Consider the following 24763-nt stretch of genomic DNA (forward strand, 5'->3'; position numbering starts at 1 on the left):
GTAGGCTTGGGGCCCAGGTTCTGCTTGGGAGAGAACTGTGATGAAGTTTGAGGTTTGAATTAGGGGTGAGAGACAGAGCAAGGGCTCCAGTTAGGGTCTGGTTGGGGCTGCTGCGTGTTTGGAGGTGTTTGTTAGCCTGGGAGAAGCCTGGTTTGTGGATGTGGGTTCCCTCTTCTGCTTGTGATGTCACCTTGGGAAAGCTTCTTGGGACCTCTGCGCCTCAGTTCCTTTCAGTAAAATATGGTTATTTGCAACCCCTTCCCCCTCTGACCTCATGTGGGATTCGATTCCGTGGGTCTGGACTCTGGCAGGTGGCCTTGAGGGTGGGGGCCAGGCCACGGTCCGGGCTGAGAGTCAGGCAGGCCTCAGCTGCCCCTCTTCTTTGAACAGACATGCCAGGGCTCCTGGGGTCACCATTACCTTTCTGTCTGCCTGATCCAGAGTGAGCTCACCCGGCTGGGGTTAGGCATTTGTCGCTGAGCTGAGAGGTCCATATCAGTTAGTCCCATTGTGGGCATCAGCTCTGTCGGCCATGTGCCCTTACCTGCTCAGGTGTCACACATACACTCAGAAGACGCAGCCAGGTGTCCATGAGTGCTTACGATAAGCCCTGTTACTTTAATTCACTGTGTTAACAACCCCCCAATGAGTGATTGTTGTTAGTCCATTCTTACAGAGGAGGAAACTGAGGCACAGAAGGGTTAACGGCAAAGCCTGTCTTTAGTCCTGAGCAATCCAGGGATCCATCCTTGTGACCCCACTCCCTCTGCGCACACTCCCTCCATGAGTCAGTTGTCACGTCCCACCCCAGCTTGGGGACCCGGGTGGGACCTGCGCACAGAGGAGGAGCGGCAGGGAGGCTTTGCCCAGTCATCCTTCCTTTTCCTCAGGCACGAAGCCCACCTGGAGGGATCTGGTAGGCTGAGGCCTGTCACCCTTCCCGGGACAGGTCACCTGGAAGCCTCTTGGCAGCCTCACCTTCCCCCTCTAGACTGACCAGCTGGAAGCAGGGATCCTACCTGGGAGCAGCCACCTCTGCTTCCTCACCTGTCGCCTTGGGCTACCTCTGGGTCCACAGGCTCTCCCACCCTCTCTTGTGTGTACACTTTCAAGTACACTTCTCTCTGACTTGCTCTCCCAGAGTGCTTTTGAAGTGCCCTAGGGAGGTGCTTCTCACTTAGCAATGTACATTTGAGTCACCCAGGGATCTAGTTAAATGTAGATTCTGACTCAGAGGGTCTGGGTGGAGCCTGAGATTCTGCATTTCTAAAAGCTGGAGGTGAGGCCCAAGGCCCACACTTTGCATAACAGGAGTCTAGAATAGGGCTTGGCAAACAATGCCCCCAGGCCAAATCCAGCCCACCGTCAAAATCAGATTCATGTAACATAAAATTAACTATTTTAAATGGAATAATTCAGTGGTATTTAGTACATTCACAACCAACTGTATTGAATTCCAAAACATTTTCATCCTCCCAAATGGAAACAACATATATATTAAGCAACTATTCCACATTCCCCTCTCCCTCAACCCCTGTCAACTATTAACATACTTTCTGTCTGCAGAGATTTACCTATTCTGGATATTTCATTTAAGTGGAATGACCCTTAGTATTTGGCTTCCTTGTTTTCAAGCTTTATCCATATTGTAGGATGTATCACTACTTCATTCCTTTTTATGGCTGAATAATATTCCATTGTTTGTATATGTGACATTTTGTTTATCCATTCATCCTTTGATGGACACTTGGGCTGTTTCCACCCTTTGGCTATTGTGAATATTGCTGCTACGAAGATGTGTGAAATGTATTTGCTTGAAAACCTGTTTTCAATTATTTTGGGTGTACACTTAGGAGTGGAATTGCTGGGTCATATGATAATTCTATATTTAATTTTTCGAGGAACTACCAAATTGTTTTTCACCATTTTACATTCCCCCAGCAATGCATGAGGGTTCCAAATTCTTCAAATCCTCACCACCACTTGTTATTACCTTTAAAAGAATATTTTTTATTAAAAAAATTTTTTTATTATAGCCATTCTAGTCTAAGTGAAGTGGTATCTCATTGTGGTTTTGATTTGCATTTCCCTAATGGTTGTTGATGCATCTTTTCATGTGCTTGTTGGCTGTTTGTACATCTTTTTTGGAGAAATGTCAGGAGAAATGTTGCTCATTTTTATTTATTTTTAAAAATATTTATTTATTTATTTCGGCTTTGCCGGGTCTTAGTTGCAGCATGCGGGATCTTTTAGGTGCGGCATGAGGGCTTCTTAGTTGCGGCATGCATGTGGGACCTAGTTTCCCTACCGGGGATAGAACCTGGGCCCCCTGCATTGGGAGCACAGAGTCTTACCCACTGAACCACCAGGGAAGTCCCTTTGCTCATTTAAAAATTGCTCATAGAATAAGTTAGGAAGTGTTCCTACCTCTTCCATTTTTGGGGAAGAATTTGAGAAGGATTTTGCTAATTCTTCTTTAAATGTTTGGTGGAATTCATTAGCGATGCCATTTCATGCTGGATTTTTCTTTGTTGGGAGATTTGTGATTACTGATCCAATCTCCTTGCTTTTTATGGGTCTGTTTAGATTTTCTATTTCTTCTTGAGTCAGTTTTGGTAATTTATGTTTTTCTAGAATTTGTCCATCTAGTTTATCTACTTTGTTGACATACAATTATTCATTGTATTCTCTTATATTTCTTTTTACTTGTATAAGGTTGGCAGTAATACCCCAATTTTCATTTCTGATTTCAGTTATTTGTGTCCCCCTTCTCTTTTTTTTCTTAGTCAGTCTAGCTAAAGTTTTGTCAATTTTGTTGATATTTTCAAAGAAACAACTTTTGGTGTCATTGATTCTGTCTGTATTTCTATTCTCTATTTTGTTTATCTCAAGTAAGTTTTATTATTTCCTTCCTCTGCTAGCTTTGGGTTTGGTTTGCTTCTCTTTTTCTAGTTCCTTAAATAGGTTATTGATTTGAGACCTTTATCCCTTTTTAATGTAGGTGCTTACAGCTATAAATTTACCTTTTAGTACTGCTTTTACTGCATCCTGTAAGTTTTGGTATGTTGTATTTTTGTTTTTCTTTTCTCAAAGTGTTTTCAATTTTCCTTATGATTTCTGTTTTGACACATTGTTTAAGAGTGTTGTTTAATTTTTCACATATTTGGGAATTTTCCAGGTTTTTTTTCCTGTTCTTAGTTTCTAGCTTCATTCCATTGTCATTGCAGAAGATACTTTGTATGATTTCAGTCTTTTTAAATTTATTGACACTTTTTTGGTGACCTCATTAATGATCTATCTCGGAGAATGTTCCATGTGCACTTGAGAATAATGTGTATTCTGCTCTTCTTCTGTGGAGTGTCCCATATATATACATATATATATATATATATATATATATATATATATTTGTTAGGTCTAATTGGTTCAAGTCTTCTATGTCCTTATTGATCTTGTCTTTAGATGTTCTATTCATTATTGAAGGTGGGGTGTTAAAGTCTTAAATATTATTGTAGAACTGTCTATTTCTCCAAAGATATCAGTGTTTGTTTCATATATTTTGATGCTTTGTTGTATATGTATTAATAATTGTTAATCTATTTGATGAATTGACACTTTTATCAATATATAATGTCCTCTGTCTCTTGTAACACTTTTTATCTTTTAAGTCTATTTTGTCCGATATTAATGTAGCTACTTAGCTCTCTTTTGGTTACTATTTACATGAAATTATCTTCCATTATCCTTTTATTTGAAGCCTACTTGTGTCTCTGGATCTAAAGTGATTCTTTTGTAAATAGTACATAGTTGGATCATGTTTTTAAACTCATCATCTGCTATTTAAATAAAGTTTTATTAGAACTCAGCCACACCCATCTGCTTATACATCATTTGAGGCTGTTTTCATGCCGCAGAGGCCGTGCTGAGTCCTTACAACAGAGACTGTATGGCTTGCAAAGCCTGAAATGGTCACTATCTGATTCATTACAGATGTTTGCCAACCCCCGGTCTAGAACATCTTTTACAGTTTCTCTGGTTATGGTCAGCTGCAAACAGTTCTATACAGTGGTAGTCTGGTGAGATTTGTCACATGTGGCCGGTTTTGTCTCTCTGGAAGCCTGTGAAAAAGGCAGTTCCAAGACCTCATTTGGCTGAGAGGAAGGGCAGGCTTTTACCCCTGAAGGTAGAGGTAGAGGCAGTTTGGTATGTGTCCCTCCTGGCATCATAGTTTCAGTCATGGGGTGACCAGCTGTCCTGGTTTGCCGGGACTGAGGCAGTTCCTGGGACATAGGATTCTACTTTTAAAATCTGGAAATACCAGGCAAACCAGGACAAGTTGGTCACCCTTTCTGGCTGCCCAGAGTCTCACCTGTCCCCCCTACCCCCTCCCAGTACCATTCAGGGAAACCCCCAGCTATGCGAAGCGGCGGCGGCTGGCTGGCCCTAGCGGCCTTGCCTCTCCTCGGCCCCTGCAGCGCTCGGCCAGCGACATCAACCTGAAGGGTGAGGTGCAGCCAGCAGCTTCTCCTGGACCTTCACTGCGAAGCCTCCCCCACCAGCTGCTGCTCCAGCGGCTGCAGGAGGAGAAAGACCGGGACCGGGATGGTGACCAGCAGAGTGACGGCAGTGGCCTCGCAGCAGGCAGGGGCAGCCAGAGTAAGATCAGGTATGTGGGGGCCGGGACCTGAGCCTGGAGGAGCCAGCATTAGCGGGGCAGGGAGGGGCCTGTTTGTGCCTGGCACCTCTGCAGTGATGAGCTGAGGCTTTGGGTCGGCGGGGGGGTCTCTTTGGATGGGAAAGGGAAGAAGGTGAGGTCCTGTGGCCTGGGGCAGGCGCCCCCGTGCTGATCTCTGGCTGGAGCTGGACTTGTCCCGAAGGCAGTGGGCAGCTGAGGGAGAATGTTGTGGGGAGAGGGTCTGGTCAGACCTGTGGTTTAGAAAGGTTCCTGCAGTGCCAGGGAGGAGGGTGAGGGCTGGGATGAGGCAGGGCTGGGTGACGTGTGGCAAGAGGTCAGGGACTGGAGCTTCCTTTCCATGAGGGCTCAAAATCTATGGGTGGACCCTAGCCCTGTTCCCAAGGGGGGAGCCTTCATCCCAACGCTCCGTCTTGGTGTTTCCCCAGCCGCTCTGGCCCTGTATAACCACAGGACCCCATGGCTCTTCTCTTTATCCCTCACCATGAGTGCTGGGACCCTGAGAACCAAGGACGTCTGAAGGACTTGGCACTCCTAGAACTTAGAGCAAAAAGCCTGGGCGGGAGCCTCACCAGACTCTGTGGGCTGGAGCCCCACTGAGCTGAGCAGTGGGGAGTGGAAGGTAGAAACTGGCTCTGCAGACAGATGGATGGGCTCCAGTGCAGTCCTTGCATCTGCCTCCCGTGTGGCCTTGTGCGGATTAGCCAACCACTCTGTGCCTGCCTTTCTCATCAGTAAGGTAGGCTAATCCTACCCAAAGATTTCCTTTGGGAAGCCTTCTGGAGCCTGGGCAGTGAGGGCTCCCTACTGGGACCCCCCTGGCCCACAGCAGTGGCCTGCTGCTGCTGATTAAGGCCTCTCTCCTCCCTGCACCTTGAGGGCAGGAGCTGTCTTTCTCATTTCCCACAGTTGCTCCAGAGCCAGTCACATAGAAGGTGCTCGGCTGACATGTTGACTGAAAGAGTTACATAAATAGCACTTTGTTTTCACAATGACAGCTGGGCTCAGCAGCGTAGTGTTGACCGTGTATGAGGCTGTGCTGTATTTTACAGATGAGGGTCCTAACTCTCAGGTGGGGTAAATGACTTGCCCAAAGTCACAGAGCTGGGAAGCAGCTTAACTTGTCCCCCGGTAGACCTGATTCCCAAACTTCCTAAGCCTGAGCGTTCAGCAGAGGGGTGCAGCAGGAGCTTATAGAAGCCATTTCTTCCTCTGCTGTCGTCCCTGCTCATATAGCCTCGACCTGCGATGTCCCTACCCAGACTGCAAGGCTACCTGTCCTGCCCCAAATCACCTCAGTTCTCCCCCAAAACTTTTGCATGGCCCAGTGGCTAAAAGAACAAACTTTGGGGTGTTTCAGTTTTGCAGATGGGCTGCTCCTGAGCTGGAGCGGTGTGGAAGCCCTGCTTTCATGCAGTTTTCGTATATTCGGTCATTCTTTCAGCAAACACAAGCTAAGACCTGCTCTGTGGGGAGAACAGAATTATTGTAGCTTTCTTTCCAGCAAACATTTAGTAGGTGCCTAGAGTGCCAGATGTGGTGGGGGGCTAAGGACGAAGCAGCAGCTGGGGGGGAGCGATCCAGGTAATTTTTATTGGAGGTAAGGGAGTCCCCCAGTGAGCGGCCAAGAGGGGGCTGAGGAAGTTTGGTGCACCCTGGAGGGAGAGGGCCTCAGGGGGAGAGATCACGTTTGGTGGAAGGAGAGAAGGTAGACGGCTGAGTTTGAGCTGCTGTTGTGGGGTGGTGGGTAGAGGTGGCCGAGGTGGCAGTTTCCCCCTGGCTCCCCCTGTTGGCAAAGCCTGCCATGAAATGTAGTCGCAGAGTCCCCACCACCATCACAGAGCCGGACAGAGAGAGGTGCATTCGGAGCTGAGAGACAGTAACTTAACAGTTGGCCGGAGGAGGGGCATTAGGATAGCTGAGGTGTTGGGGACAGCCTTATGAGCGACCGCGGGAGGGAAAAGAAGGCACCCAGCCTAGTTACTGAAGTGTAGCTAATTCTCGTCCCAGAGAGCCTGGCTATCGGCGGAGAACGTGGACCTGGTCGGCCTAGGTGCCAGGGAGCCAGTGCAGGCCGTTGAGCAGGGCAGAGGCGTAGGGCCGAGGCCTCAGGCTCGGTGCCCAGATCGGGGGAGTGGTCCGGGCAAGGCGGTCAGCCTGGAGAGGGCATGAACATCCGAGGCAGATGTCCAGGAGAAGACCCAGGTCGGGAGGGGGATTCTGGCGCCCAGCACACGCAGCGGTCAGGGTGTGAGGAGGCCAAGGCCCGAGCTGGAGGGTGCGGGCGCGGACCCGCTGGGGGAGCCCCTCCTGGCGGCGAGGCGGACCTTCACGGAGGCGCTTCCCTCCTGTCCGAAGCCTCCAGTCCCTCCCCAGCTCCCACCCAGCCGGTCCCGCCTCCCCCGTCCCCGCGCTCCTCCGTCGGACTGACCCCTCCCCCACCTTCCCCTCTGGGCACCGTAGTCCCCCTCGGCCCCTCGGCCTCTCCCGCGTCGGGGCCGCGGCGACCGGGCCGCAGGGGGGAGAGGAGGGAGCCCGGCCCGCCGCCCGCAGAGGGAGGAGCCGGGCCGCGGAGGAGGCGGGGCGCGCGGAGCGGCCGTGGCATGGAGCGAGCCCGGCGCGCCCGGGAGCGCAGCCCCGCGGCCCCGGAGCCCTGAGCGGGCGCGGCTCGTGCGCTGGCGGGAGCGGGCCGGGCGCGGCGGCGCGGCCCATGGAGCGGCCCCGGGCCGGGCCCCCGGCGGGCGGGCGGGCGGCCGCGGCGGGCGGCGGGCGGCGGGCGCTGCGGCGGCGGCTGCGGTGAGGCCGGCGGCGGGGCCGGGCCGCGCGCCATGGAGGCCCCGGGCGCCGGCTTCGCGTGCCCGCTGCCCCCCGGCATCGCGTCCGTCACCTACGTGTTCGTCTACAGCCCGAGCGGTCCCGGCGGCCCCGGCGGCCCCGGTCCCGTGCCCGGCCCTGGCCCGGCGCCCCCCGCGGCCCCCGCGCCGCCGCCCAGGGGCCCGAAGCGGAAACTTTACAGCGCTGTCCCCGGCCGCAAGTTCATCGCCGTGAAGGCGCACAGCCCGCAGGGCGAGGGCGAGATCCCGCTGCACCGCGGCGAGGCCGTGAAGGGTGAGGGGGCGCGGGGGGCGCGGTCGCGGGGGGGCGCGGCGCGGGGCCTCCTGGGGTTCGCGGGCGCCACTCTGGGGTGCCCGGCCCGGCTTCCCGGCGACCGTGGAGGGGCTGATGCCATTTTGGGTGTCTGTTATTAGGGGTGTCCCTGGGAACTCTGAGTCGCCGTGGTCATTATGGGTTGCATCTGCCACTGGGGATTCCTTGTGTCGCTGTGAAGGGCTCTGTCAGGGAGGGGTGTCTGTCTTTATGGGGTTCCTGTCGTGGGTCCCTCTCCATCCTCTGTCATTTTGGGTTTTCCGTGTCACAACAGAAGCTCCTCTCGTCATGGGGGTGTTTCTGTGTCATGCTCGGGGCTGGTGGTGGTGGGGTTCTCTGTGTTCGTAGGACCTTATCCTATTACAGAGCTTCCTTGAATTATGGGGTTCCTGTGTCACTTCTGGGACTTTTTTCATTGGAAACGCTTGCGATATGTGGGAACCCTCTGCCATTCTGGGGGTGTCTGTGATGAGGGGTCCTGTGCCATGACAAGGCCCTTGCATTACGAGGGTCTCTGTCATCACTGGGGTCCCCACCTCATGAGCGCTCTCTGCCCGTGGAGCCTAAGAAAGACACAGTTGCGAGGGTCAGCTCTCCATGGCCCATCATGTGGCCTAATCCCCTGGCCGCAGCACAATGACCCTGAGCTCTTGGCCGTGACCCCTGGGGTGGGCGACAGAGCAAGGTTGGTTGGGGGTTGGTTGAAGAGGTGGGAGGAGAGGGGTCAGCTGGGAGGGCAGGAGTAGGATTGTGGCCCCTGCCTCTGCCTCCTGTCCCCCCCTCGAGTGTGTCCATCTGTGCGTCTCTCTGTCCCCCACATGCCCATCCTGTGCTGTGCCCATCTGTTCTTTTCTGTCTTCTGTGTGGATCCCAAAATTTTCCCAGGGGAAAAGACAGGAGGATGAAGGAAGGGACGGGAAGGGAAGGAGAGACGTGAAGGGTGGGTGGGCAGAGCCTGAGCCCGAGGAGGTGGAGGTGGGGCTGGTGGTGCTGGTGGGAGAGGTGTGGCCCTCCGGCCGCCCTCCTCCACCCTGACAGCCCGTCTGGCTTCTGTCCCTCCAGTGCTCAGCATTGGGGAGGGCGGTTTTTGGGAGGGGACCGTGAAAGGCCGCACAGGCTGGTTCCCGGCTGACTGCGTGGAGGAGGTGCAGATGAGACAGTATGACACGCGGCACGGTGAGTGACCCCTACGTCCCCTGGGTGGCCCCTGAGGGTGCCGCCCCTTCCAGCTTCCCGCTGGTCTTGCTTGGAGGCAGATCCTCATTGTATACACAGAGAAAAGACTAGAACAAACTCAAACACACGTTCGAAGTAGGTGCAAACTCGTGTACATGACAGACACGGCACGCGTTCACCCCATACTTACTTACCAACACACACGTGTGCATCTGGATCCTGGACAGCTGTGGAGACACGTGTGACGTGCGCGCCCATGGGACGCACACGTATGAACGTGCACCAGTCTGTGATCCCACATGTGGCTCTCAGTGACCACAACCCTTCCCAGACACGGTTCTCACAGAAATGCTGGGTGCTTGGAGTGTGTGATTGCCGTGTGGCTGGCAGACAAGTAAAGAGGTCAGTATGAGAAAAGAGGCATCTTTCCAAAGTGGACAGATTGTCCAAGTGGGCAGTGCCGGGAGGCCTGGGCCAGCCAAAAGGAAATGAGGCCAGTTGGGCCCAGAGGGGCTGTCATGGGTGCCCTGGGGCCAGGATGGTCTGAGGGCAGCAGGTGGGGGATGGCTGCATCCTTAGCCTGCAGGAAGGACGTGAGGGCAAAGGCCGTGGCTCCTGGGGCTGGTGAGCAGCCTCGGTCCAACCCTGCTCACCACCTGAACCTCCAGGAAGGACCCCTCTGGGAGTTGGGATCTGAGGTGGTCCTGCCGGTGGAAAGGAGCGGGGTCCCTTCAAGACCCCAGCCAGGGCTGACTGCGCACCCAGGAGGCCCCTCGACCCGCAGGTATTATTTCTGGCCCCGAGAGCTGGTGGGACAAGGGAGCCCCCTCCTGAATGGTGGCTAGGTGGTGGTCACTAGTGGTGTGTCTGGACCCAGGGTGCATTCCTCTGTCTTTCTGCACATGAAGGGCTCAGAGCCAGGGTTGCTGTGCTCCCTTATCCTGGGTTGCGGGTTTCCCCAGGGGAGCCCACCCCTGTGTGGCCTGGACCCCTGCCCTGGGTGGAGCGTGGCAGAGCCCAGGGAAGCAGGAGTGTGGCCGCTGACCCACTCCTGAGCAGGAGCCTTTATTATAAATTATTTATTTATTTTTATTGGAGTATAATTGCTTCACAGTGGAGCCTTGACTCTCATACCTGGCTGTTCACACCGCCTCACCCTGACGGCTCTCCTTGCGGCTGGGAGCCTGGGAGGGACACGACATCCTGTATTCTGCCCATCGTGGGCAGGTGGGGTGGTATGTTGAGGTGGGGAGTGGTTTCGGAAGTTTGGGCTCTGGTGCCAACTGGACAGGAGAGGGGAGGGGAAGGAGGGGCCTCGAGACCTGCGTAGGGAGTGGGTCCTGTGCGCCCCTATAGGGTGGGCAATAAAGGTTCTGGTCTGAGAACTCTGTGGGTCCAGGGGCAGTTGGAGCTGAATCTGAGGCTGGGGAGGAAGGAAGGGAGGTCTGGACTGGAGTTGGAATTTGAGAACAGCCCATGTTTGTTAGGTGGTTGACGTGCGCTGGACCCTGTGTTGGGAGCTGGGGTCACAGGGGCTGGCTCTCTGCCTAGCGAGGGGCAGGCGGGCACACTGCATGGCTGTGACAGGCGTGAGCACAGGGGCCTCCCTGGGTCGGTCTGAAGGAGTCCGGGGGCCTTTAAAGCAGAGGTGTTGTTTGAGCTAAGCCTTAAAGGATCGCGAGGACCATCTAGGTGGTCAGCATGGTGGGGGTGGGGGCAGAGCCTGTTGGCCAGGGCACGGCCTGTTGGCCAGGGCACGGCATGGCCTTCTAGACCTACACGTGCTGGCACCCCGTGTGCTCCAAGCAGTGTCAGGATGCCTGGCTGGGTTTTAAGCTCTCTTACATCTAAGAGTTCACTGACTCGTCCCGGCGTGCCTGGGAGGTGGGGACAGTTGTTGTTAGTTCATCTCTGGGAGGGTTCTGTCCCGCAGCCCAGGGCGCAGTCTCGTTTGCAGTGTAGGCAGCGGGCTGCAGGCTCTGTGCTGTAGCTACCACGCTTCAGGGGCTCTGGCTGAGCGAACCTGTGTGTTGAGGGGCGGGCGGCAGGGCTGGAGTGGGGAGTGTGAGGGCTGGTCCCGCGTCCTGGGACCAGGGGCTAAAGTTTGTGGCGGTGTCGCAGGAGGAGTCTGGGGGCCGCTGTCCTGATCGTGCTGGTCATTTAGGATTAGGGTGATGGCCCAGGCAGGGCAAAGCAGGGAGACGGAGACGGGATGGGCAGGGCTGGACTGGAGTCATAGAGAAGGGAGACGACACAGAGCAACCTGTTGAAGGAGCTGTAGGCCTCCGGGCAGTGGTGGGGCTCCTAGACAGGGGTGGCTCTGGGATTTGTCATCTGAAAGTGTCAGAAGGTACCTGGGTAGATGGGAGCGTTTCATGGACGGGCAGGGAGACGGGCCTGCGGGGGCTGCCTGCTGGGAGGGGGTGGGAATAACCTCTGTCCTTACCTGCAGGCCCGGCCGCCAGCTGCTCTGGGCAGAGTCTCTGATCTGGGACCCAGGGGCTGAGTTCTGCCAGAGGCGAGAGGGCAGCCCAGGAACAGGAAGCTGCTTCCAGCAGGCCCAGATCCAAAGAAAGATCTGTTTCTGAGACTGGAGCAGGGACAGAGAAGGGACTTAGAGGCCAAGGAGGGGATACTGCCAACACGTGTGGGCCAGGCCGATGCCCTGGGTCAGCAGAGAGCAAGGCTCCCACGGCACCCATCTGGGTGAAAGCAGCAGTTGCAAGCAGGGAGAGTTGAGCTGTGAGGGGAGGGAGTGGGGAGGCGGCCCTGGGCATCCGGGAGGCTGGCATAGAACACCAAAGCTATGGCTCTGGCTGGCATCCTCCCTCCTCCTCCTTTCTTTCCAGTACTGGGGGTGGGGGGGGCATGCTGTGTGTTTTCATTTGCGTTATGTAATAATTTGTGTTTGGTCGATAAATATAAAAATAGGAGTCCAGTGATCTGCAGAGGGTCATTTTTGGGGGAGGAGTCCTTCTGCAGGCAGGCACTGTGAACGTTTCCGAAGTTGGGTCAGCGTGGAGAAGGGTGTGGTGGAGGTGAGGAGAGGCCTGGCCTGCTCTGGCTTTGGCGACGGCAGGGTGGTGGGTGCAGGTGTGCTGCAGAGGGAGGAGAGGGTGTGAGCACTGGGGACGGTGCCAGTGAGATCAGACTATAGGCCATCAGAACCTAGGGGGCCCCTCCAAGGTGAACCTAGGGGGCCCCTCCAAGGTGAATTTTCCTGCTTTATAAGGAGAGGGCCAAAAGGGACTGTCGAACATACTGAGAATCACACAAGTTAGTGGCAGGGTTCTGAAATCCAGATCAATACTTTTCCTGATACCTGTGTCTTCTGATGTTAACAGGAGCTCTTCTTTCCATCCAGCCACTGCTCCATCTACTCTTTTTTTAAAATTTTTTAATTTTTGGCTGCGTTGCGTCTTCGTTGCTGCACGCAGGCTTCCTCTAGTCGCGGCGAGCAGGGGCTACTCTTTGTTGAGGTGCACGGGCTTCTCGTTGCGGTGGCTTCTCTTGTTGCGGAGCGTGGGCTCTAGGCACGTGGGCTTCAGTAGTTGCAGCATGTGAGCTCAGTAGTTGCGGCGCATGGGCTCTAGGGCACGCAGGCTTCAGTAGTGTGGCTCGCGGGCTCAGTAGTTGTGGCTCATGGGCCCTAGAGCACAGGCTCAGTAGTTATGGCGCACAGGCTTAGTTGCTCTGCAGCATGTGGGATCTTCCTGGGCCAGGGATCGAACCTGTGTCCCCTGCGTTGGCAGGTGGATTCTTAACCACTGCTCCACCAGGGAAGTCCCTCCGTCTACTATTTTTTTTTAAATTAATTAATTAAGTTTTGGCTGTGCTGGGTCTTTGTTGCTGCGTGCGGGCTTTCTCTAGTTGCGGCGAGCGGGGACTACTCTTCGTTGCAGTGTGCGGGCTTCTCATCGCGGTGGCTTCTCTTGTTGTGGAGCACGGGCTCTAGGCTTCAGTAGTTGTGGCTCGCGGGCTCTAGAGCTCAGGCTCAGTAGTTGTGGCGCATGGGCTTAGTTGCTTCGCGGCATGTGGGATCTTCCCAGACCAGGGATCGAACCCGTGTCCCCTGCCTTGGCACGCGGATTCTTAACCACTGTGCCACCAGGGAAGTCCCCTCTGTCTACTCTTACATCCATCTATGCTTTCACTCACCCACCCATCCTGTCATCCATCAAGCCACCTAGCAGACCCAGTCCACCCATCCCCTCCTTCCATCCATCCCCCCACCTCCCTACCCTGCTCTCTTTCCCTCCATCCACTTATATATACATTTACCTTTTGATCCATCCTTCTATCTACCTCTTGTTCCATCCATCCTTCCATCCATCCACCCCCCCGCCCCAGCCAGTTGTCCACCTGTCTGTCCTTCCAGTTGGCATTTGGAACGCCTGTTGTGTGCCAGGTGCTGTGCTTGGTGCTAGGATCACAGAAACAACTGCGACATGGTCCTTACCCTCAGGAGCTTACAGTTAGTGGAGACAGTTAGTGGAGACATGGTCCTTACCCTCAGGAGCTTACAGTTAGTGGAGACAGTTAGTGGAGACATGGTCCTTACCCTCAGGAGCTTACAGTTAGTGGAGACAGTTAGTGGAGACATGGTCCTTACCCTCAGGAGCTTACAGTTAGTGGAGACAGTCGTCAGAATCATAGGTCCCCTCTCGGGCCTCCTTTCCTGCTCTCTCTCCTGCTCCCTCCGCCCCAGCTGCCCAGGCTGTTCACTGTCCCAGAAAGCCTTTACCCACACGGAGGGCTGCTCCCTTACGTCCTCGTGCCTTTGTTCACCTCTCCCTTCCTGGGGAGGCCTTCACGTGACCACCTAGAATTGCAGCGCCCCAAACGGCTTCCTTTTTTCTTACTGCTTACCAGCATTCCACACGTTCTGTGTGTACCTGTTTCTCGTCTCCTCTCTCTCTTCATCTGTACAGTTTAGCCTGTAAACTCCGCAGGGTAGGGGGGCTTCGTTCTGTTCTCTGCTCCATTCTTGGAGCCTGGTACGTAGTAGGAGCTCAGTACGTACTTGTTGAATGAATAAATTGATCTTGAGGAATGCTAAGCTGGTGGAGAAGGGGGGAGGAGCTGAGGGGTGAAATTACAGGTGGTGGTGGAGCTGGAGACAGAGGTGCTGGGGGCTGGGGGCCAGGAGTGGGTGCGAGGGTACCAGAGAATCCAGTGTACGTTTACAGGCAGCTGGAGAAGCAAGCCTGGAGCAGGGAGGGTCGTGACTGGAGGTGCGGACTGGAACCTGCGGGCTTGCAGGACGTCAGCGAGGCCGAGGGTGGGGCAGCTCTGCAGTGGCTGTGAGGGACTCTGAGATCAAGAGTACAGACGGGGATAAAGCTCTGTGGGATGCAGTGACAGCAGGATAGGGGGACCTAGCCCCCCATACATGGAGGTGGCGTCTGGAGCAAAGGACCCCATGGGGGTGAGCGGCTCTGTGGTGAGGGGTACGTTGAAGACACAGGGCCACCTCAGTGCCAGTTCCCAGGGGTATGTAGCGTGACCCTTGCGCATGACTGGGGGTCATGCACACACAGACAGGCACGCGTATGAGCACGGCACCTGCACGTGACTGCAGGTCACAGAGACACGCCTGTATGAACACAGCACTTACACGTGACTCCAGGCCACACGTGTGCGTGCGCAACCTTCTCTGCCCTTAGTCTAGGGGCTTGCTGACTCTCTCTGTGCTTGCCCTGGCCCTGTCCGGTCTGCTGTGTGCAGCCACTCAGGAGAAAGATGAGCCACAGCTCCTGCCCCCGTCTGGACCCTGACCCCTAGAGGCAAGAGTTCCTGCATGGTCCCCTCAGCCTTCCCACCTAGGACCGCTGGGCCCAGGACCCCAGGATTTGGACCCCCCACTTCCATGTGGGCACTACCATGCCAGGGGCGTGTGCGTGAGCGTGCGTGCATGCGTGTGCGTGTGTGTGTGCGCGCGCGTGCGGCTGGTGACGGGCGTGGTTCAGGGGGCGGTTCACGCCACGTGGAGGATGAGACCCTCTGTCAGCTCCTGAACCTCCCCTCAGAAACCCGGGAGGACCGGACGAAGCGACTTTTCCGCCACTACACGGTGGGCTCCTATGACAGCCTCTCTGCACACAGGTACAGGTGGGGCAGGTGGGCAGGCGGGCGAGGGTGGGCACGCGTGCGATGGAGCGTCAGATGTGGAGGGAGGCCTCCCGGGTGAGTCCAAGGACAGCTCCCAGGGTGGGCTGTGTCCGTGCCCGTGGGATCCTGTCTGGGGCACGTGCCTTCCCGGCAGGGTTCTCCTCACCTTTCTGTTTTCCTCTGTCAGCGATTATGTCATTGACGACAAGGTGGCTGTCCTGCAGAAACGGGACCACGAAGGCTTTGGTTTTGTGCTCCGGGGGGCCAAAGGTAACGGAGCGGGGTACCCAGCTGGCAAGGGCTGTGCACCACTCGGGGTGTCTTCTGTGTCCTGCCTCTGCTCCTCTCCTCTGCTCTCCTCCTGCCGCGCCCCTGCCCCCCTTTCTTCTCCCCCACCCGCTTCCTCTCCCTGCTGTGACTCTGTATTCTTGGTTTGGGATGTTGGTAGGAGGCAGCGGGTCCTTTCCCTCATTGGTTCCCAGGATCTCTGCTGTGCGTGTCTAATGGAGCGGGGGCCTTTCTGGTGGGGTGAGTGGCGGGGGCGGGGGGGGGGTCTCTCAGAGGGGTGTGTCCTGGATTCCCGGGCCGGCTCTTCTCGCGCTGGGCAGCCCCCGCCTGCCGCCCCCCGGCCCAGGTCGTTCGTGGGAGGTTGCTGTGTGGCAGCCACCTCCACCTGGACCCTGCTGGCAGGACGCCGTCCTTATTGCCCTCTTCCCGTCCCACAGCAGAGACCCCCATCGAGGAGTTCACGCCCACGCCGGCCTTCCCAGCGCTTCAGTATCTCGAGTCGGTGGACGTGGAGGGCGTGGCCTGGAGGGCCGGGCTGCGCACCGGGGACTTCCTAATCGAGGTGAGGCTCGTCCTTCCCTGTGTGGCCCTGTGGGGTGCTGGCCTCTGTCCGAGCCCGAGGAGGACTCACCTGGATGGCCCCCGGGCCCTGACTGTCCCAGGTGAATGGAGTGAACGTGGTGAAGGTCGGGCACAAGCAGGTGGTGGCTCTGATCCGCCAGGGCGGGAACCGCCTCGTCATGAAGGTGGTGTCAGTGACAAGGAAGCCTGAAGAAGATGGGGCTCGGCGCAGAGGTGAGGGCTCGGGCTTCGGACCTCTGTGCCCAGTCTCCCTGCTCTGTCCCCTGACCTTAGACCTTTGACCCCAGGCCCATGCTCCTCTCATCACCCCCGGCCCCAGACTGCTGACTGCTGACGTCAGAGGCCTGAACCTAGGCGAACGCCCACGTGCGCCGCCTGGGTGCCAATCCCCGATGTTAGACAGCCAACCCTCTCCCGGCCTCTGACCCCAGGTTGCCCTCCTAAGATCCCTGCCCCCTCCTTCCCGGCGCCCCCCAGCCCCTGGCATGGAAGAGCCCTCCTTCCCGACGCTGCCAGCAGCTGCCTGGAGGCCGGGGTTGCCATAGCAACTGTGAGGTTGACGCTGCCGCTGCCGCTTATTGTCGGAGGGAAGGGGGAGGCGGCACCTGAGGGAAGAGGAAAAGCGTCTTCTCCCCGCGCCAACGTCGCGGCACAGCCTGGGCCCAGGAGGCTTTGCTGGCCGGGTCTAGCCCAGCCCAGGCCCTGGCTTGGCTGACCACACCCTGGTCCCCCGAGGGGCAGCGGCCTCCAGGCCTGGTGGGGGGGGCGGGCGCTGGAGCAGCAGGAGCCCGGCCTGCCGGGAGACCCCTCCCAGCCCCCACCCCATGACTCTGCCCTCGAAGCCTTCCACGTGGGCCCTCGGGCTGAGGCTGGCCAGCACTGTGACCCCCCTGGGGCCCTCGACCACCGCCTGAGGCCCTGGCTGCCCTGGCCCAGCCCGGCCTTCAGCACCCCCTGAGCTCCCAGCGCCATGAAGAAGTTTGCATCCAGCCGCAGCCTGAACAAGATCCTGGCGCAGTGTGACTCGTCCTCGCGGGAGTACGAGGAGATCCAAGCGGTGGAGCGCAGGTGGCACCTGCACCTGGCCACGCCGCGCTGCCTGCTGCTGGACAGGAGGTCCAAGGCCTCCCTCTTCTTTGCAGCCCCGCCGCCCCCTAAGAGGGCCCCCAGTACCACGCTGACCCTGCGCTCCAAGTCCATGACGGCGGAGCTCGAGGAGCTTGGTGAGTGGCAGGGCAGGCGGTGGGCAGATAGCCCAGGGCGGGGGCCCAGGTCAGGGGAGCTGGGCCAAAGCCAGGCAGAGACAGAGGGGAGGGAGGACCGAGAGGTGGATGTATGGACAGGTTAGAGGTAAATGGGTGGGTGCTGGAGTGGTGGGGGAATTGGGTGTCTGTGGGCTGAAAAGGGAGCTGACGTGTGGATGGATCGAGGGCTGAGGGGCAGGGTGACAGGGCTGGGGACAGACAGTGGGACCATCACGTGTGGCGGTGGGGACTCAGGCCCTGGCTCACCAGTGTGTTTGCATGCGTGTGCGCGCGCAGCCCCGGTCCTCCACACCTCCGGTATGACTCTACGTCTTCATTTCATCCAAGTGAGAAAAGGGGGCCTGACCTTTGCTCCCGGCTCTGCCAGGCACTAGCTGTGTGGTCTTCGCATTTCCTGTGCCCTCTCAGCACCCGTTCACACATCAGTTAAGCAGGGCTCCGTAGAGTGAGCTGCCGACCTCGCGGGGCCGTTGTGAACATTGCTGGTATGGTGATGGGACAGGTCCTCGTAAGTTGCAGGAGGCAAACAAGAGTGTGTTGAGGCTTTGATGGGTATGTGGAGGGCACGATTCCAGGGTGACCACCAGCAGCCTCATCGTGGGTGTGTCTCGATATATGTGACCGTTAATAGCCTCATCATTGGCATGTTCAGATATACATGACCGTGTCCTGACATACGTGACAGTTAAGAATGGTTATGCCCTGACTTACACGACCATGAACATCTTTATCGTGGCATGTCCCAATGCACATGGCTGTTAGCGTGCTCGATCCTTCCATAACCTGAACCCAATTCGAGTCCCAGACTTTGCTCTCGTTCCAGCCATAGAAGGACCCCTGACTCTGGTCGTGTGCTGAGCTCTAGCCCAGTCGTGGGCACAGGAAGGGCCCTGATCCTGGTTCTAGACTGAGCCCCAACCCTGGCTTCAGGCTTGGTTCTGCCCCAGCCATAGAAGGAACCCTTACCTGTCCCCTAAAATTATTTCTGACCTCCCTCATGGACTGATCCCTGACCCTAGACCTTTGCTGAGCCCTTCCCTTCCAAGCAGGTACTCTTTTTTTTTTTTTTTTTTTTTTTGTGGTACGCGGGCCTCTCACTGCTGTGGCCTCTCCCGTTGCGGAGCACAGGCTCCGGACGCGCAGGCCCAGCGGCCATGGCTCACGGGCCCAGCCGCTCCGCGGCATGTGGGATCTTCCCAGACCGGGGCACGAACCCGCGTCCCCTGCATCGGCAGGCGGACTCTCAACCACTGCGCCACCAGGGAAGCCCTGAGCAGGTACTCTTGACTGCAGTTTAGTTTGGTGTGGAGAACAGCCACCAAGATAGATTAGGCTGATGTGGTCAGGACCTTCTTCCCCATAAATATTCTGAATAAAGTAAAACTCTAAAAATACACAGCCATCTCAAAACAAAAGAAGAGGAATTTCCCAGTTCTCGAAAATGAAGAGAGAAATCAGAGCCAAGGGAGTGAGAGGAAGCAGATGCTCCCATAGTCCATGAGGGCTTGGGACCGATACAGATCCTACGGGCAGGGCACTGGGGCTCTGATACCCCCACAAAGCCAAGAGATGGGGGAAGTAGAGCCAAGCCCAGGACTTGGAATTAGCATCAGAAGAACTGGGAACCGTAGGATGCTATGAAAGAGACAAAACAAGGTGTTTAAAGCCAAAGTTTGAGAGAAATAACAGAACTCATAATGAAAGAACAACACAGTGGGGGGGAAAAATCAGGATAAGCAGATTTTAAAAGGATTCCTAAAGAAATGTTATTGAAACAAAAATAGAGCCCCTGAGATTTTAAAAATCCGTGCCTGGGAAACAATATGGTAGACCCACCTGAAGGAAGAAACTATGAATTAAAAGATAATCTGAGGAAACTACCCGAAGTTCAGCACAGAAAGATAAGGAGATGCAAAATATCAAAGAGTAGACAAAAAATATGGAGGCCAGCTGAGAAAAATCCCAGCCTAAATAGAGTCCCAGAGGGAAAGAGTTAAAAGATTGGGGAAGAGGCAATATTTGAAGAGTAAATGGCTAAGACTTTTCTAAAATTGAACGAGGACATGAGACTCCAGTTTGCAGGAGTGTAAGTCTGAAGCAATGAAGTAAAAACAAAGCTACCCCTAGACCTGTCATAGTAAAATTTCACAACACCATAGACGAAAAGAAAAACCTGAATTGCCAGAGAATGATGACTTACAAAGGAACAGGGGTCAGACTGACAGCGGAGGTCTGATCAGCAGATGCTAGAAGACAGCGGAACGGTAACTTCAAAGTCTTGGGTCAGAATGCCTTTGCACCTGGAATTCTATGCCTAGTAACCTCGCTCATTCAAGAGTAAGGCAGAGAAGCCCCGGGCCCCGGGGTCACAAGGGTGCAAGGCTAGTCATGGGGAGCTGACCCACTGCACTGATTGAAGGTCCAAACTGGTCAATAAACCAATACCAGTAGGCAGCTGGGTCTGGCTAGACCCCACACCAGGCTCTGGTGGGTGGTTCCTGGGAGTCTCTTGCCAGAGGCCGTCACGTGGCCACGTTCAGCTGCACGTTCAGGAAGAGGTGCTTGGGCAGCCTGAGGTCTGTCATCCAGGGACCCAGGGACTCTGCGCTGCAGAAACAGAAGATTTGCCTTCTGCTCTCTGGGCTGCTTCTGTGTGCAGAGACCAGTGGATGGAAGAAGAGCCTCCTTCCTCTCTGGCCTGGGTGTCCCCTCTGTTGCCTTGTGACAGGGTTGCTCCACAGACCCCTGTCTTCCAGAGGGAGGGGGCTCACTCTTGCGGCCCGAGGTCAGCATCCTTTTCACCAGCTTTTCCTGAGCAGAGTCTGGGGGAGGGTGAAGGGACAGCCTACCGCAGAGCCTCCATCCACACTGCTGAGTGAGCGGGTCACAGCTTTTGTTGAACTGGACCCAGGCCCTTCCCGTGGCTCTGTTCAGAGGAAACCCACAGGAAACCCACTCCTGCCCCTGGACGACAGCTGTCCTGGGAAGCCAGTCCACCTGCCGACCTTCTGTAGACACACGTGGTTTGAGGAAGCCAGGCCAGCATCAGGGTGCCTTAGCATCCCAGGTGCCTAAGCGATCATCCCATGATCCAGTGCTTGTGCTTTTACGGGACAGAAGGAAGGCCCGTGGGTTCGTTGCCAGCATGAACATGTCAGTTTTATGTCACGATATCGAGGGCTGACAGGGCCCTTTAGTGTCTGTGGTCTATTGAGAAGATGACCTGAACACCTGGGAAGAAAGGAAAACGTGAGGCGACAGAAAAGCAGGTGGCAAGGATGGGGCTCACGCAAGGTGGCTCCCTGTGGCTTGGAGGGCCCTGCAGGGGGAAGAGGAAGGGAAGGTATATCCTGCCCCCTGGGGGGGCACTGGTGTCCCCAAAAAGGAAGGGCTGAGGTGGCTGGCAGAAACGGCATGAAGAGGAGGGGTTGGGTGGGGACTCTCCTGAGAGGGAGAGAGAGGGAGGAGGGAGGGTGGGACCCCTCTAGTGCCCTTCAGCCCTGGGGCCCCTCACACTCAGCAGGTGCTCATTGCATAGCTCGAACCAAGGACGTGCTGGGGCTGCAGAGGTTGGTGGAGGCCCAGGCCAGAGGGGCCCTGATGGGTCCAAGCCCCTCCTGTCCATCCTCTTTCCACTAAGAAATCTGGAACTTCTGGGTTCCTTGTTCTTTCGAGATGAGAATGTCAGGGCAGGTGCCATGCCAGGGTGTGGTCCCTGACTGGCCTTGGTCTGGAAAACACGCTGACTTGCCTGTTGTTGGAAACACACTGCAGGAATGCTTGTGGGTGGCCACTGCACCATTGGTGGCCTCTGAAATGGGTTTTTATGGGGTTTTGCCTTTTTTCTGAACAAACGTTTGATTGAACCAAGTGTGACTTAGCTGTGTGTCCACACAGGTGTGTGCATGTCTGTGTGTGTGTGGACGTACACGAGCACGTGTGAGTGTGTGCGTGCGTGCGCGTGCATGCGCACAGGCATTGTCCCTGCTTGTGGTTGTTCCCACCTTGAATTTCACGTACTGACTTGGTATTTGGGTCGGTTTGCCACCCGCGATCTGACAAGGGTATAGGCCAGGGGTGGTGGGGGTCTGGGAGGTCCTGGCTGTCGGGAGGGAAGGGATGGGCTAGGAGGGGTGGGAGTGGGGAGTGGGGCCCGGGTGCCGAGGGACGAGTCCTGCCTCTCACCCGTTTACTCTGTTTCTCGATTCCAAGCCTCCATTCGGAGAAGGAAAGGGGGTGAGTCGTCTGCTGTGCTCGGGGCCCAGCTTTGCCTGACCCTTGGCTGCGGAAGTGCTTGTGTGGGAGGGGCTCCTGTTCGAGTCAGGGGGTCTGGGAGCCTGGGTTGCACCCTCCTGTTGGCCTTCTCCGTGGGGGGGCTGCTGGGGGCGCAGTGGAAGGACCTGGGAAGGGTCAGATGGGCCTGGGATGGTGAGTGTGGCCACAATCCTCGGGGGCTCGAGTGAGCTGGGGGCAGCGGTGTGAGGGCCATGGGGGCTGCTGAGGCAGAGCTGGAAAGGCGTCCCAGTGGAGGCCACAGCGCGTGCCACAGCCCGGAGCAGAGGGGGGAAGGGTCCAGAGGGCCCAGCTGTGGAGCTCGCTTGGGGAACAAGGTGACCGGGCTGGTGGGGGCGGGGGTGTCAGGTGCTCAGCCCCAGCCCGTGCCGCTTGTCTCTGCTTGTTTCCTGGGGCTCCTGTGCCTGGTGTGTGGGTCCCGCCTCTGTGCTTGGCCCTTTAGGAGCGGGAATCTGGGCCCCAGAGCTGCTGACTTGACCACCCCGCGCCTCCCGTCAGACCTCCCACCCTGGATCCTTTGAAGCTCCTTCCTGGATGTCCTGGATGTCCAGCCTGGCTCCGTGAGGCGCAGCAGCCAGGCGGGGACAGAGTCTGGGCCTGGGCGCTGAGGTCCAGGGTCTGGTGGGGTCTAGGGCCTGGCCTTTGCCAGCCGGCTGCACCTCACGTGGAGCCTGGAGCCTCCTTCTGCTGCACAGGAGTCCGTGCCAAGCAGGGGCCTGAGGTGGCTTTGTGGCCCCAGGCGTGTGTGTTCACTCGTTTGTCTTTGTGCCTGGTGCCCGCCCACCCCTCACTCCGGGATCCACTGGGCCTTCCCTGTGCCAGGGACACACTTGCCCATCTGTCTGAGCCCAGGTTCCCTGTGTGACCTGCGATCTCACCCCCTGAATTCTCCCGTCGCCCTTGCCCCGGTCCCAGGTGAAATGCTTTCCCTTTTCAGGGTCTTTTCAGGTATAAAACAGATGACTAGGTCTCTTCTGGGGACACTTTTCTTCACACCTTTGAGGCAGACACACAAGCTATTTCTGGAATGTTTTGGTTCTTTCCTCAGCTCATTAGCGGGGCTCCCAGGGTGCTCTGCTGTGGCCTGTGTGCTTCTTCCAGTCGTAGGGGAAGTGACGGCGATTCGTCGCCCCCGCAGGCCCCTCATCCCTGCTTGGGTCCTGGTTCAAACAGCTGCATCCCCAGCTGCGTCCCTGCCACATAGCGACCCTGACAGCCAGTGTAGTGCCCCAGACCTGGTTCCTAGTGGGCTTCATTTCTTTTGTTAAGTATCTAAAGTCATTTATTTAAGAATATAGTTTTCTCATTTTGTTGGGGATTGGTGTCAACCTCACCAGCTTGTAGTTTGCAGAATTCTTGATGCTTTTCCTTTTGAAAATGAGTCTCGTCTGGCCTCAGCACCATGGCCCCATGGCCAACAATATTCGCTTTGCTAATAACTTCACGTGCACACTGCTCTGGGTCTCTGAGCTTGAGTGCTTCCGGACCTAGAGACGCAGCCCGTAAATCCACAGCTCGGGTGAGCGTGCGCCCCGTGAGGCCCACGGAAATATCTTCTCTCCGCTCATGTCTTTATGTCTGTGGTTTCCGGATAATCTGGTTGTTAAGTCTGATCTCTTACTTACCGGATCTATGATCTGGGGCAACTTCTCTCTCCCAGAGCTTCAGATTCTTCTTGGGTAGAATGGGGGCAATAGTGATCCCTTCTGCCTGTGGTGGTTGCAGCATGAGAGGGGCCACATAAACCGCTTCTAACTCTGGAAATCCCCACGGACTTAGCAAATGGTGATCATGGTGATTTCAGCTTCCAAAGGGCAATTACTTACCTCATTACAGAAGCAAACAGGAAGGCCCCTCTCACAGCCCGCCCCTGTCTGCACCTGGTGGCGCTGGGAGCTGTGCACAGGCCAAGCGAGCTGGTCTGTAGATGGAGCGTGTTTTGCTGGTCACTCGCAGCGTTTGTTGAACTCTCTTGTATTCGGGGACCAGGCTGGACGCGCCGGGCACAGCTGTAGCACTTCTGCCGTGTGTGCTAATTCTCACAACAGACACTGAAGCAGGTACCTTTCTTAATGCCTGTTATCAGATCAGGAAACCAAGTCGCAAAGAGATTAGGTCAGAACAGTCAGGATACAGGATGGGTCTGGGTTGGGTCGGGTACTGTACATCTCGGAGGAGTTTATTTCCTTCCCCACAGCAATGACTGAGCAGTGCTGGGAGGAGGTGTCAGGGCTGACCACAGTTCTTCAAGGGGGCACTTGGGGCATAAAAGGACTAAGTGTAACCAGATGCGTGGTCCTCTATGGTTGGCACAGCTCCTAAGAGTCTGGAAGGGCTCAGGGATTTCGAGGCTGAGTGATGGGTGGGCTGAGGTGGGGCTCCTGGATGAGAGGGGCAGTGTGGCGGCCAGGTGCACGTGGGAGCTGCCCCCAGCCCCTGCAGTGTCCCGTGTGCTGGCCCTAAGCGGGCCCTCCCCAGTCATCCGTCCACAGCTGATAGGTTTCAGACACAAGTGTTTAACAAAATCTCCAAGTCACTCGCTAATCAAAAGCACCACTTTCAGAAACATTACGTAGCTTTAAGAAAAACAAGCAAACAGTTTTTCTTTTCCAACAGATTTGAAGAGCGCCGCCCGAGGGCACCTGGTTCAGGCTCAGCCCTGGGCTTGTCCTTCCCGCTCCTGGCTTCTGGGGCTGCTTTCTAAGGGGCCGGTGGAAGCCCCCCAGCACTGCCCCTCCCAGTGTCCTCTTCTCTGCACCCCCCACCCTTGGTGGGGCTGCCTTTCGGGGGTTGTAGGTTCTGTGGCCTCCTGATCTGCATGCAGCTATTTCTTAGGTCTCTAGCCTCGGGCAGTGAGCCCGCCCCGCCCCCCATGGTTCTTGCTTTATACACATTCTCTGTGGGCAGCGACTGTGCATCAGGTCTGTTCTGGGGCTACAGCCTATCTTTTGGTGCAGTGGCAGTACAGGCAGGCGAGGAATGCCACGTGCTAAGGAGAAGAGTGAAAGGGCAAAGGGAAATGGGGAAATTCAGGAGGTCTCTGGGCTGTAAACAGTCCCGCCCCCTGCCTGGTTCTCTCCCTAATGGTCAGCCAGGCTTTTCCTGGAGTGGGGTTCGCGGGGTCCCCTGGGGCCTCCCTGAGGACGGAGGGGCCAGGCTGGAGCAGGGTCTGGCTTCTGGCGCGTGAGGGGCTTGGATGGGATACACG

The 24763-nt window shown here is 56.3% G+C and overlaps 1 protein-coding gene across 4 annotated transcripts in view; it reads left to right on the top strand.

The window, feature by feature from the left end:
* Positions 1-24763, top strand: part of SHANK3 (SH3 and multiple ankyrin repeat domains 3) — a 50341-nt gene that overhangs the window by 7668 nt on the left and 17910 nt on the right. For 3 of the 4 annotated variants that reach the window (XM_060025913.2, XM_060025916.1, XM_060025915.2), the window contains exons 10-18: positions 4393-4666; positions 7599-7801; positions 8903-9016; positions 15046-15121; positions 15315-15397; positions 15853-15977; positions 16078-16210; positions 17140-17220; positions 21475-21498. In XM_060025913.2, coding sequence (XP_059881896.1) covers positions 4393-4666; positions 7599-7801; positions 8903-9016; positions 15046-15121; positions 15315-15397; positions 15853-15977; positions 16078-16210; positions 17140-17220; positions 21475-21498 — 1113 coding nt within the window. The remainder of the gene's footprint in view (positions 1-4392; positions 4667-7598; positions 7802-8902; positions 9017-15045; positions 15122-15314; positions 15398-15852; positions 15978-16077; positions 16211-17139; positions 17221-21474; positions 21499-24763) is intronic. The other variant, XM_060025914.2, reaches the window with a different exon arrangement.

The sequence above is a fragment of the Delphinus delphis genome, chromosome 11, assembly GCF_949987515.2.
Source record: "Delphinus delphis chromosome 11, mDelDel1.2, whole genome shotgun sequence".
Classification (NCBI taxonomy): Eukaryota; Metazoa; Chordata; class Mammalia; order Artiodactyla; family Delphinidae; genus Delphinus; species Delphinus delphis.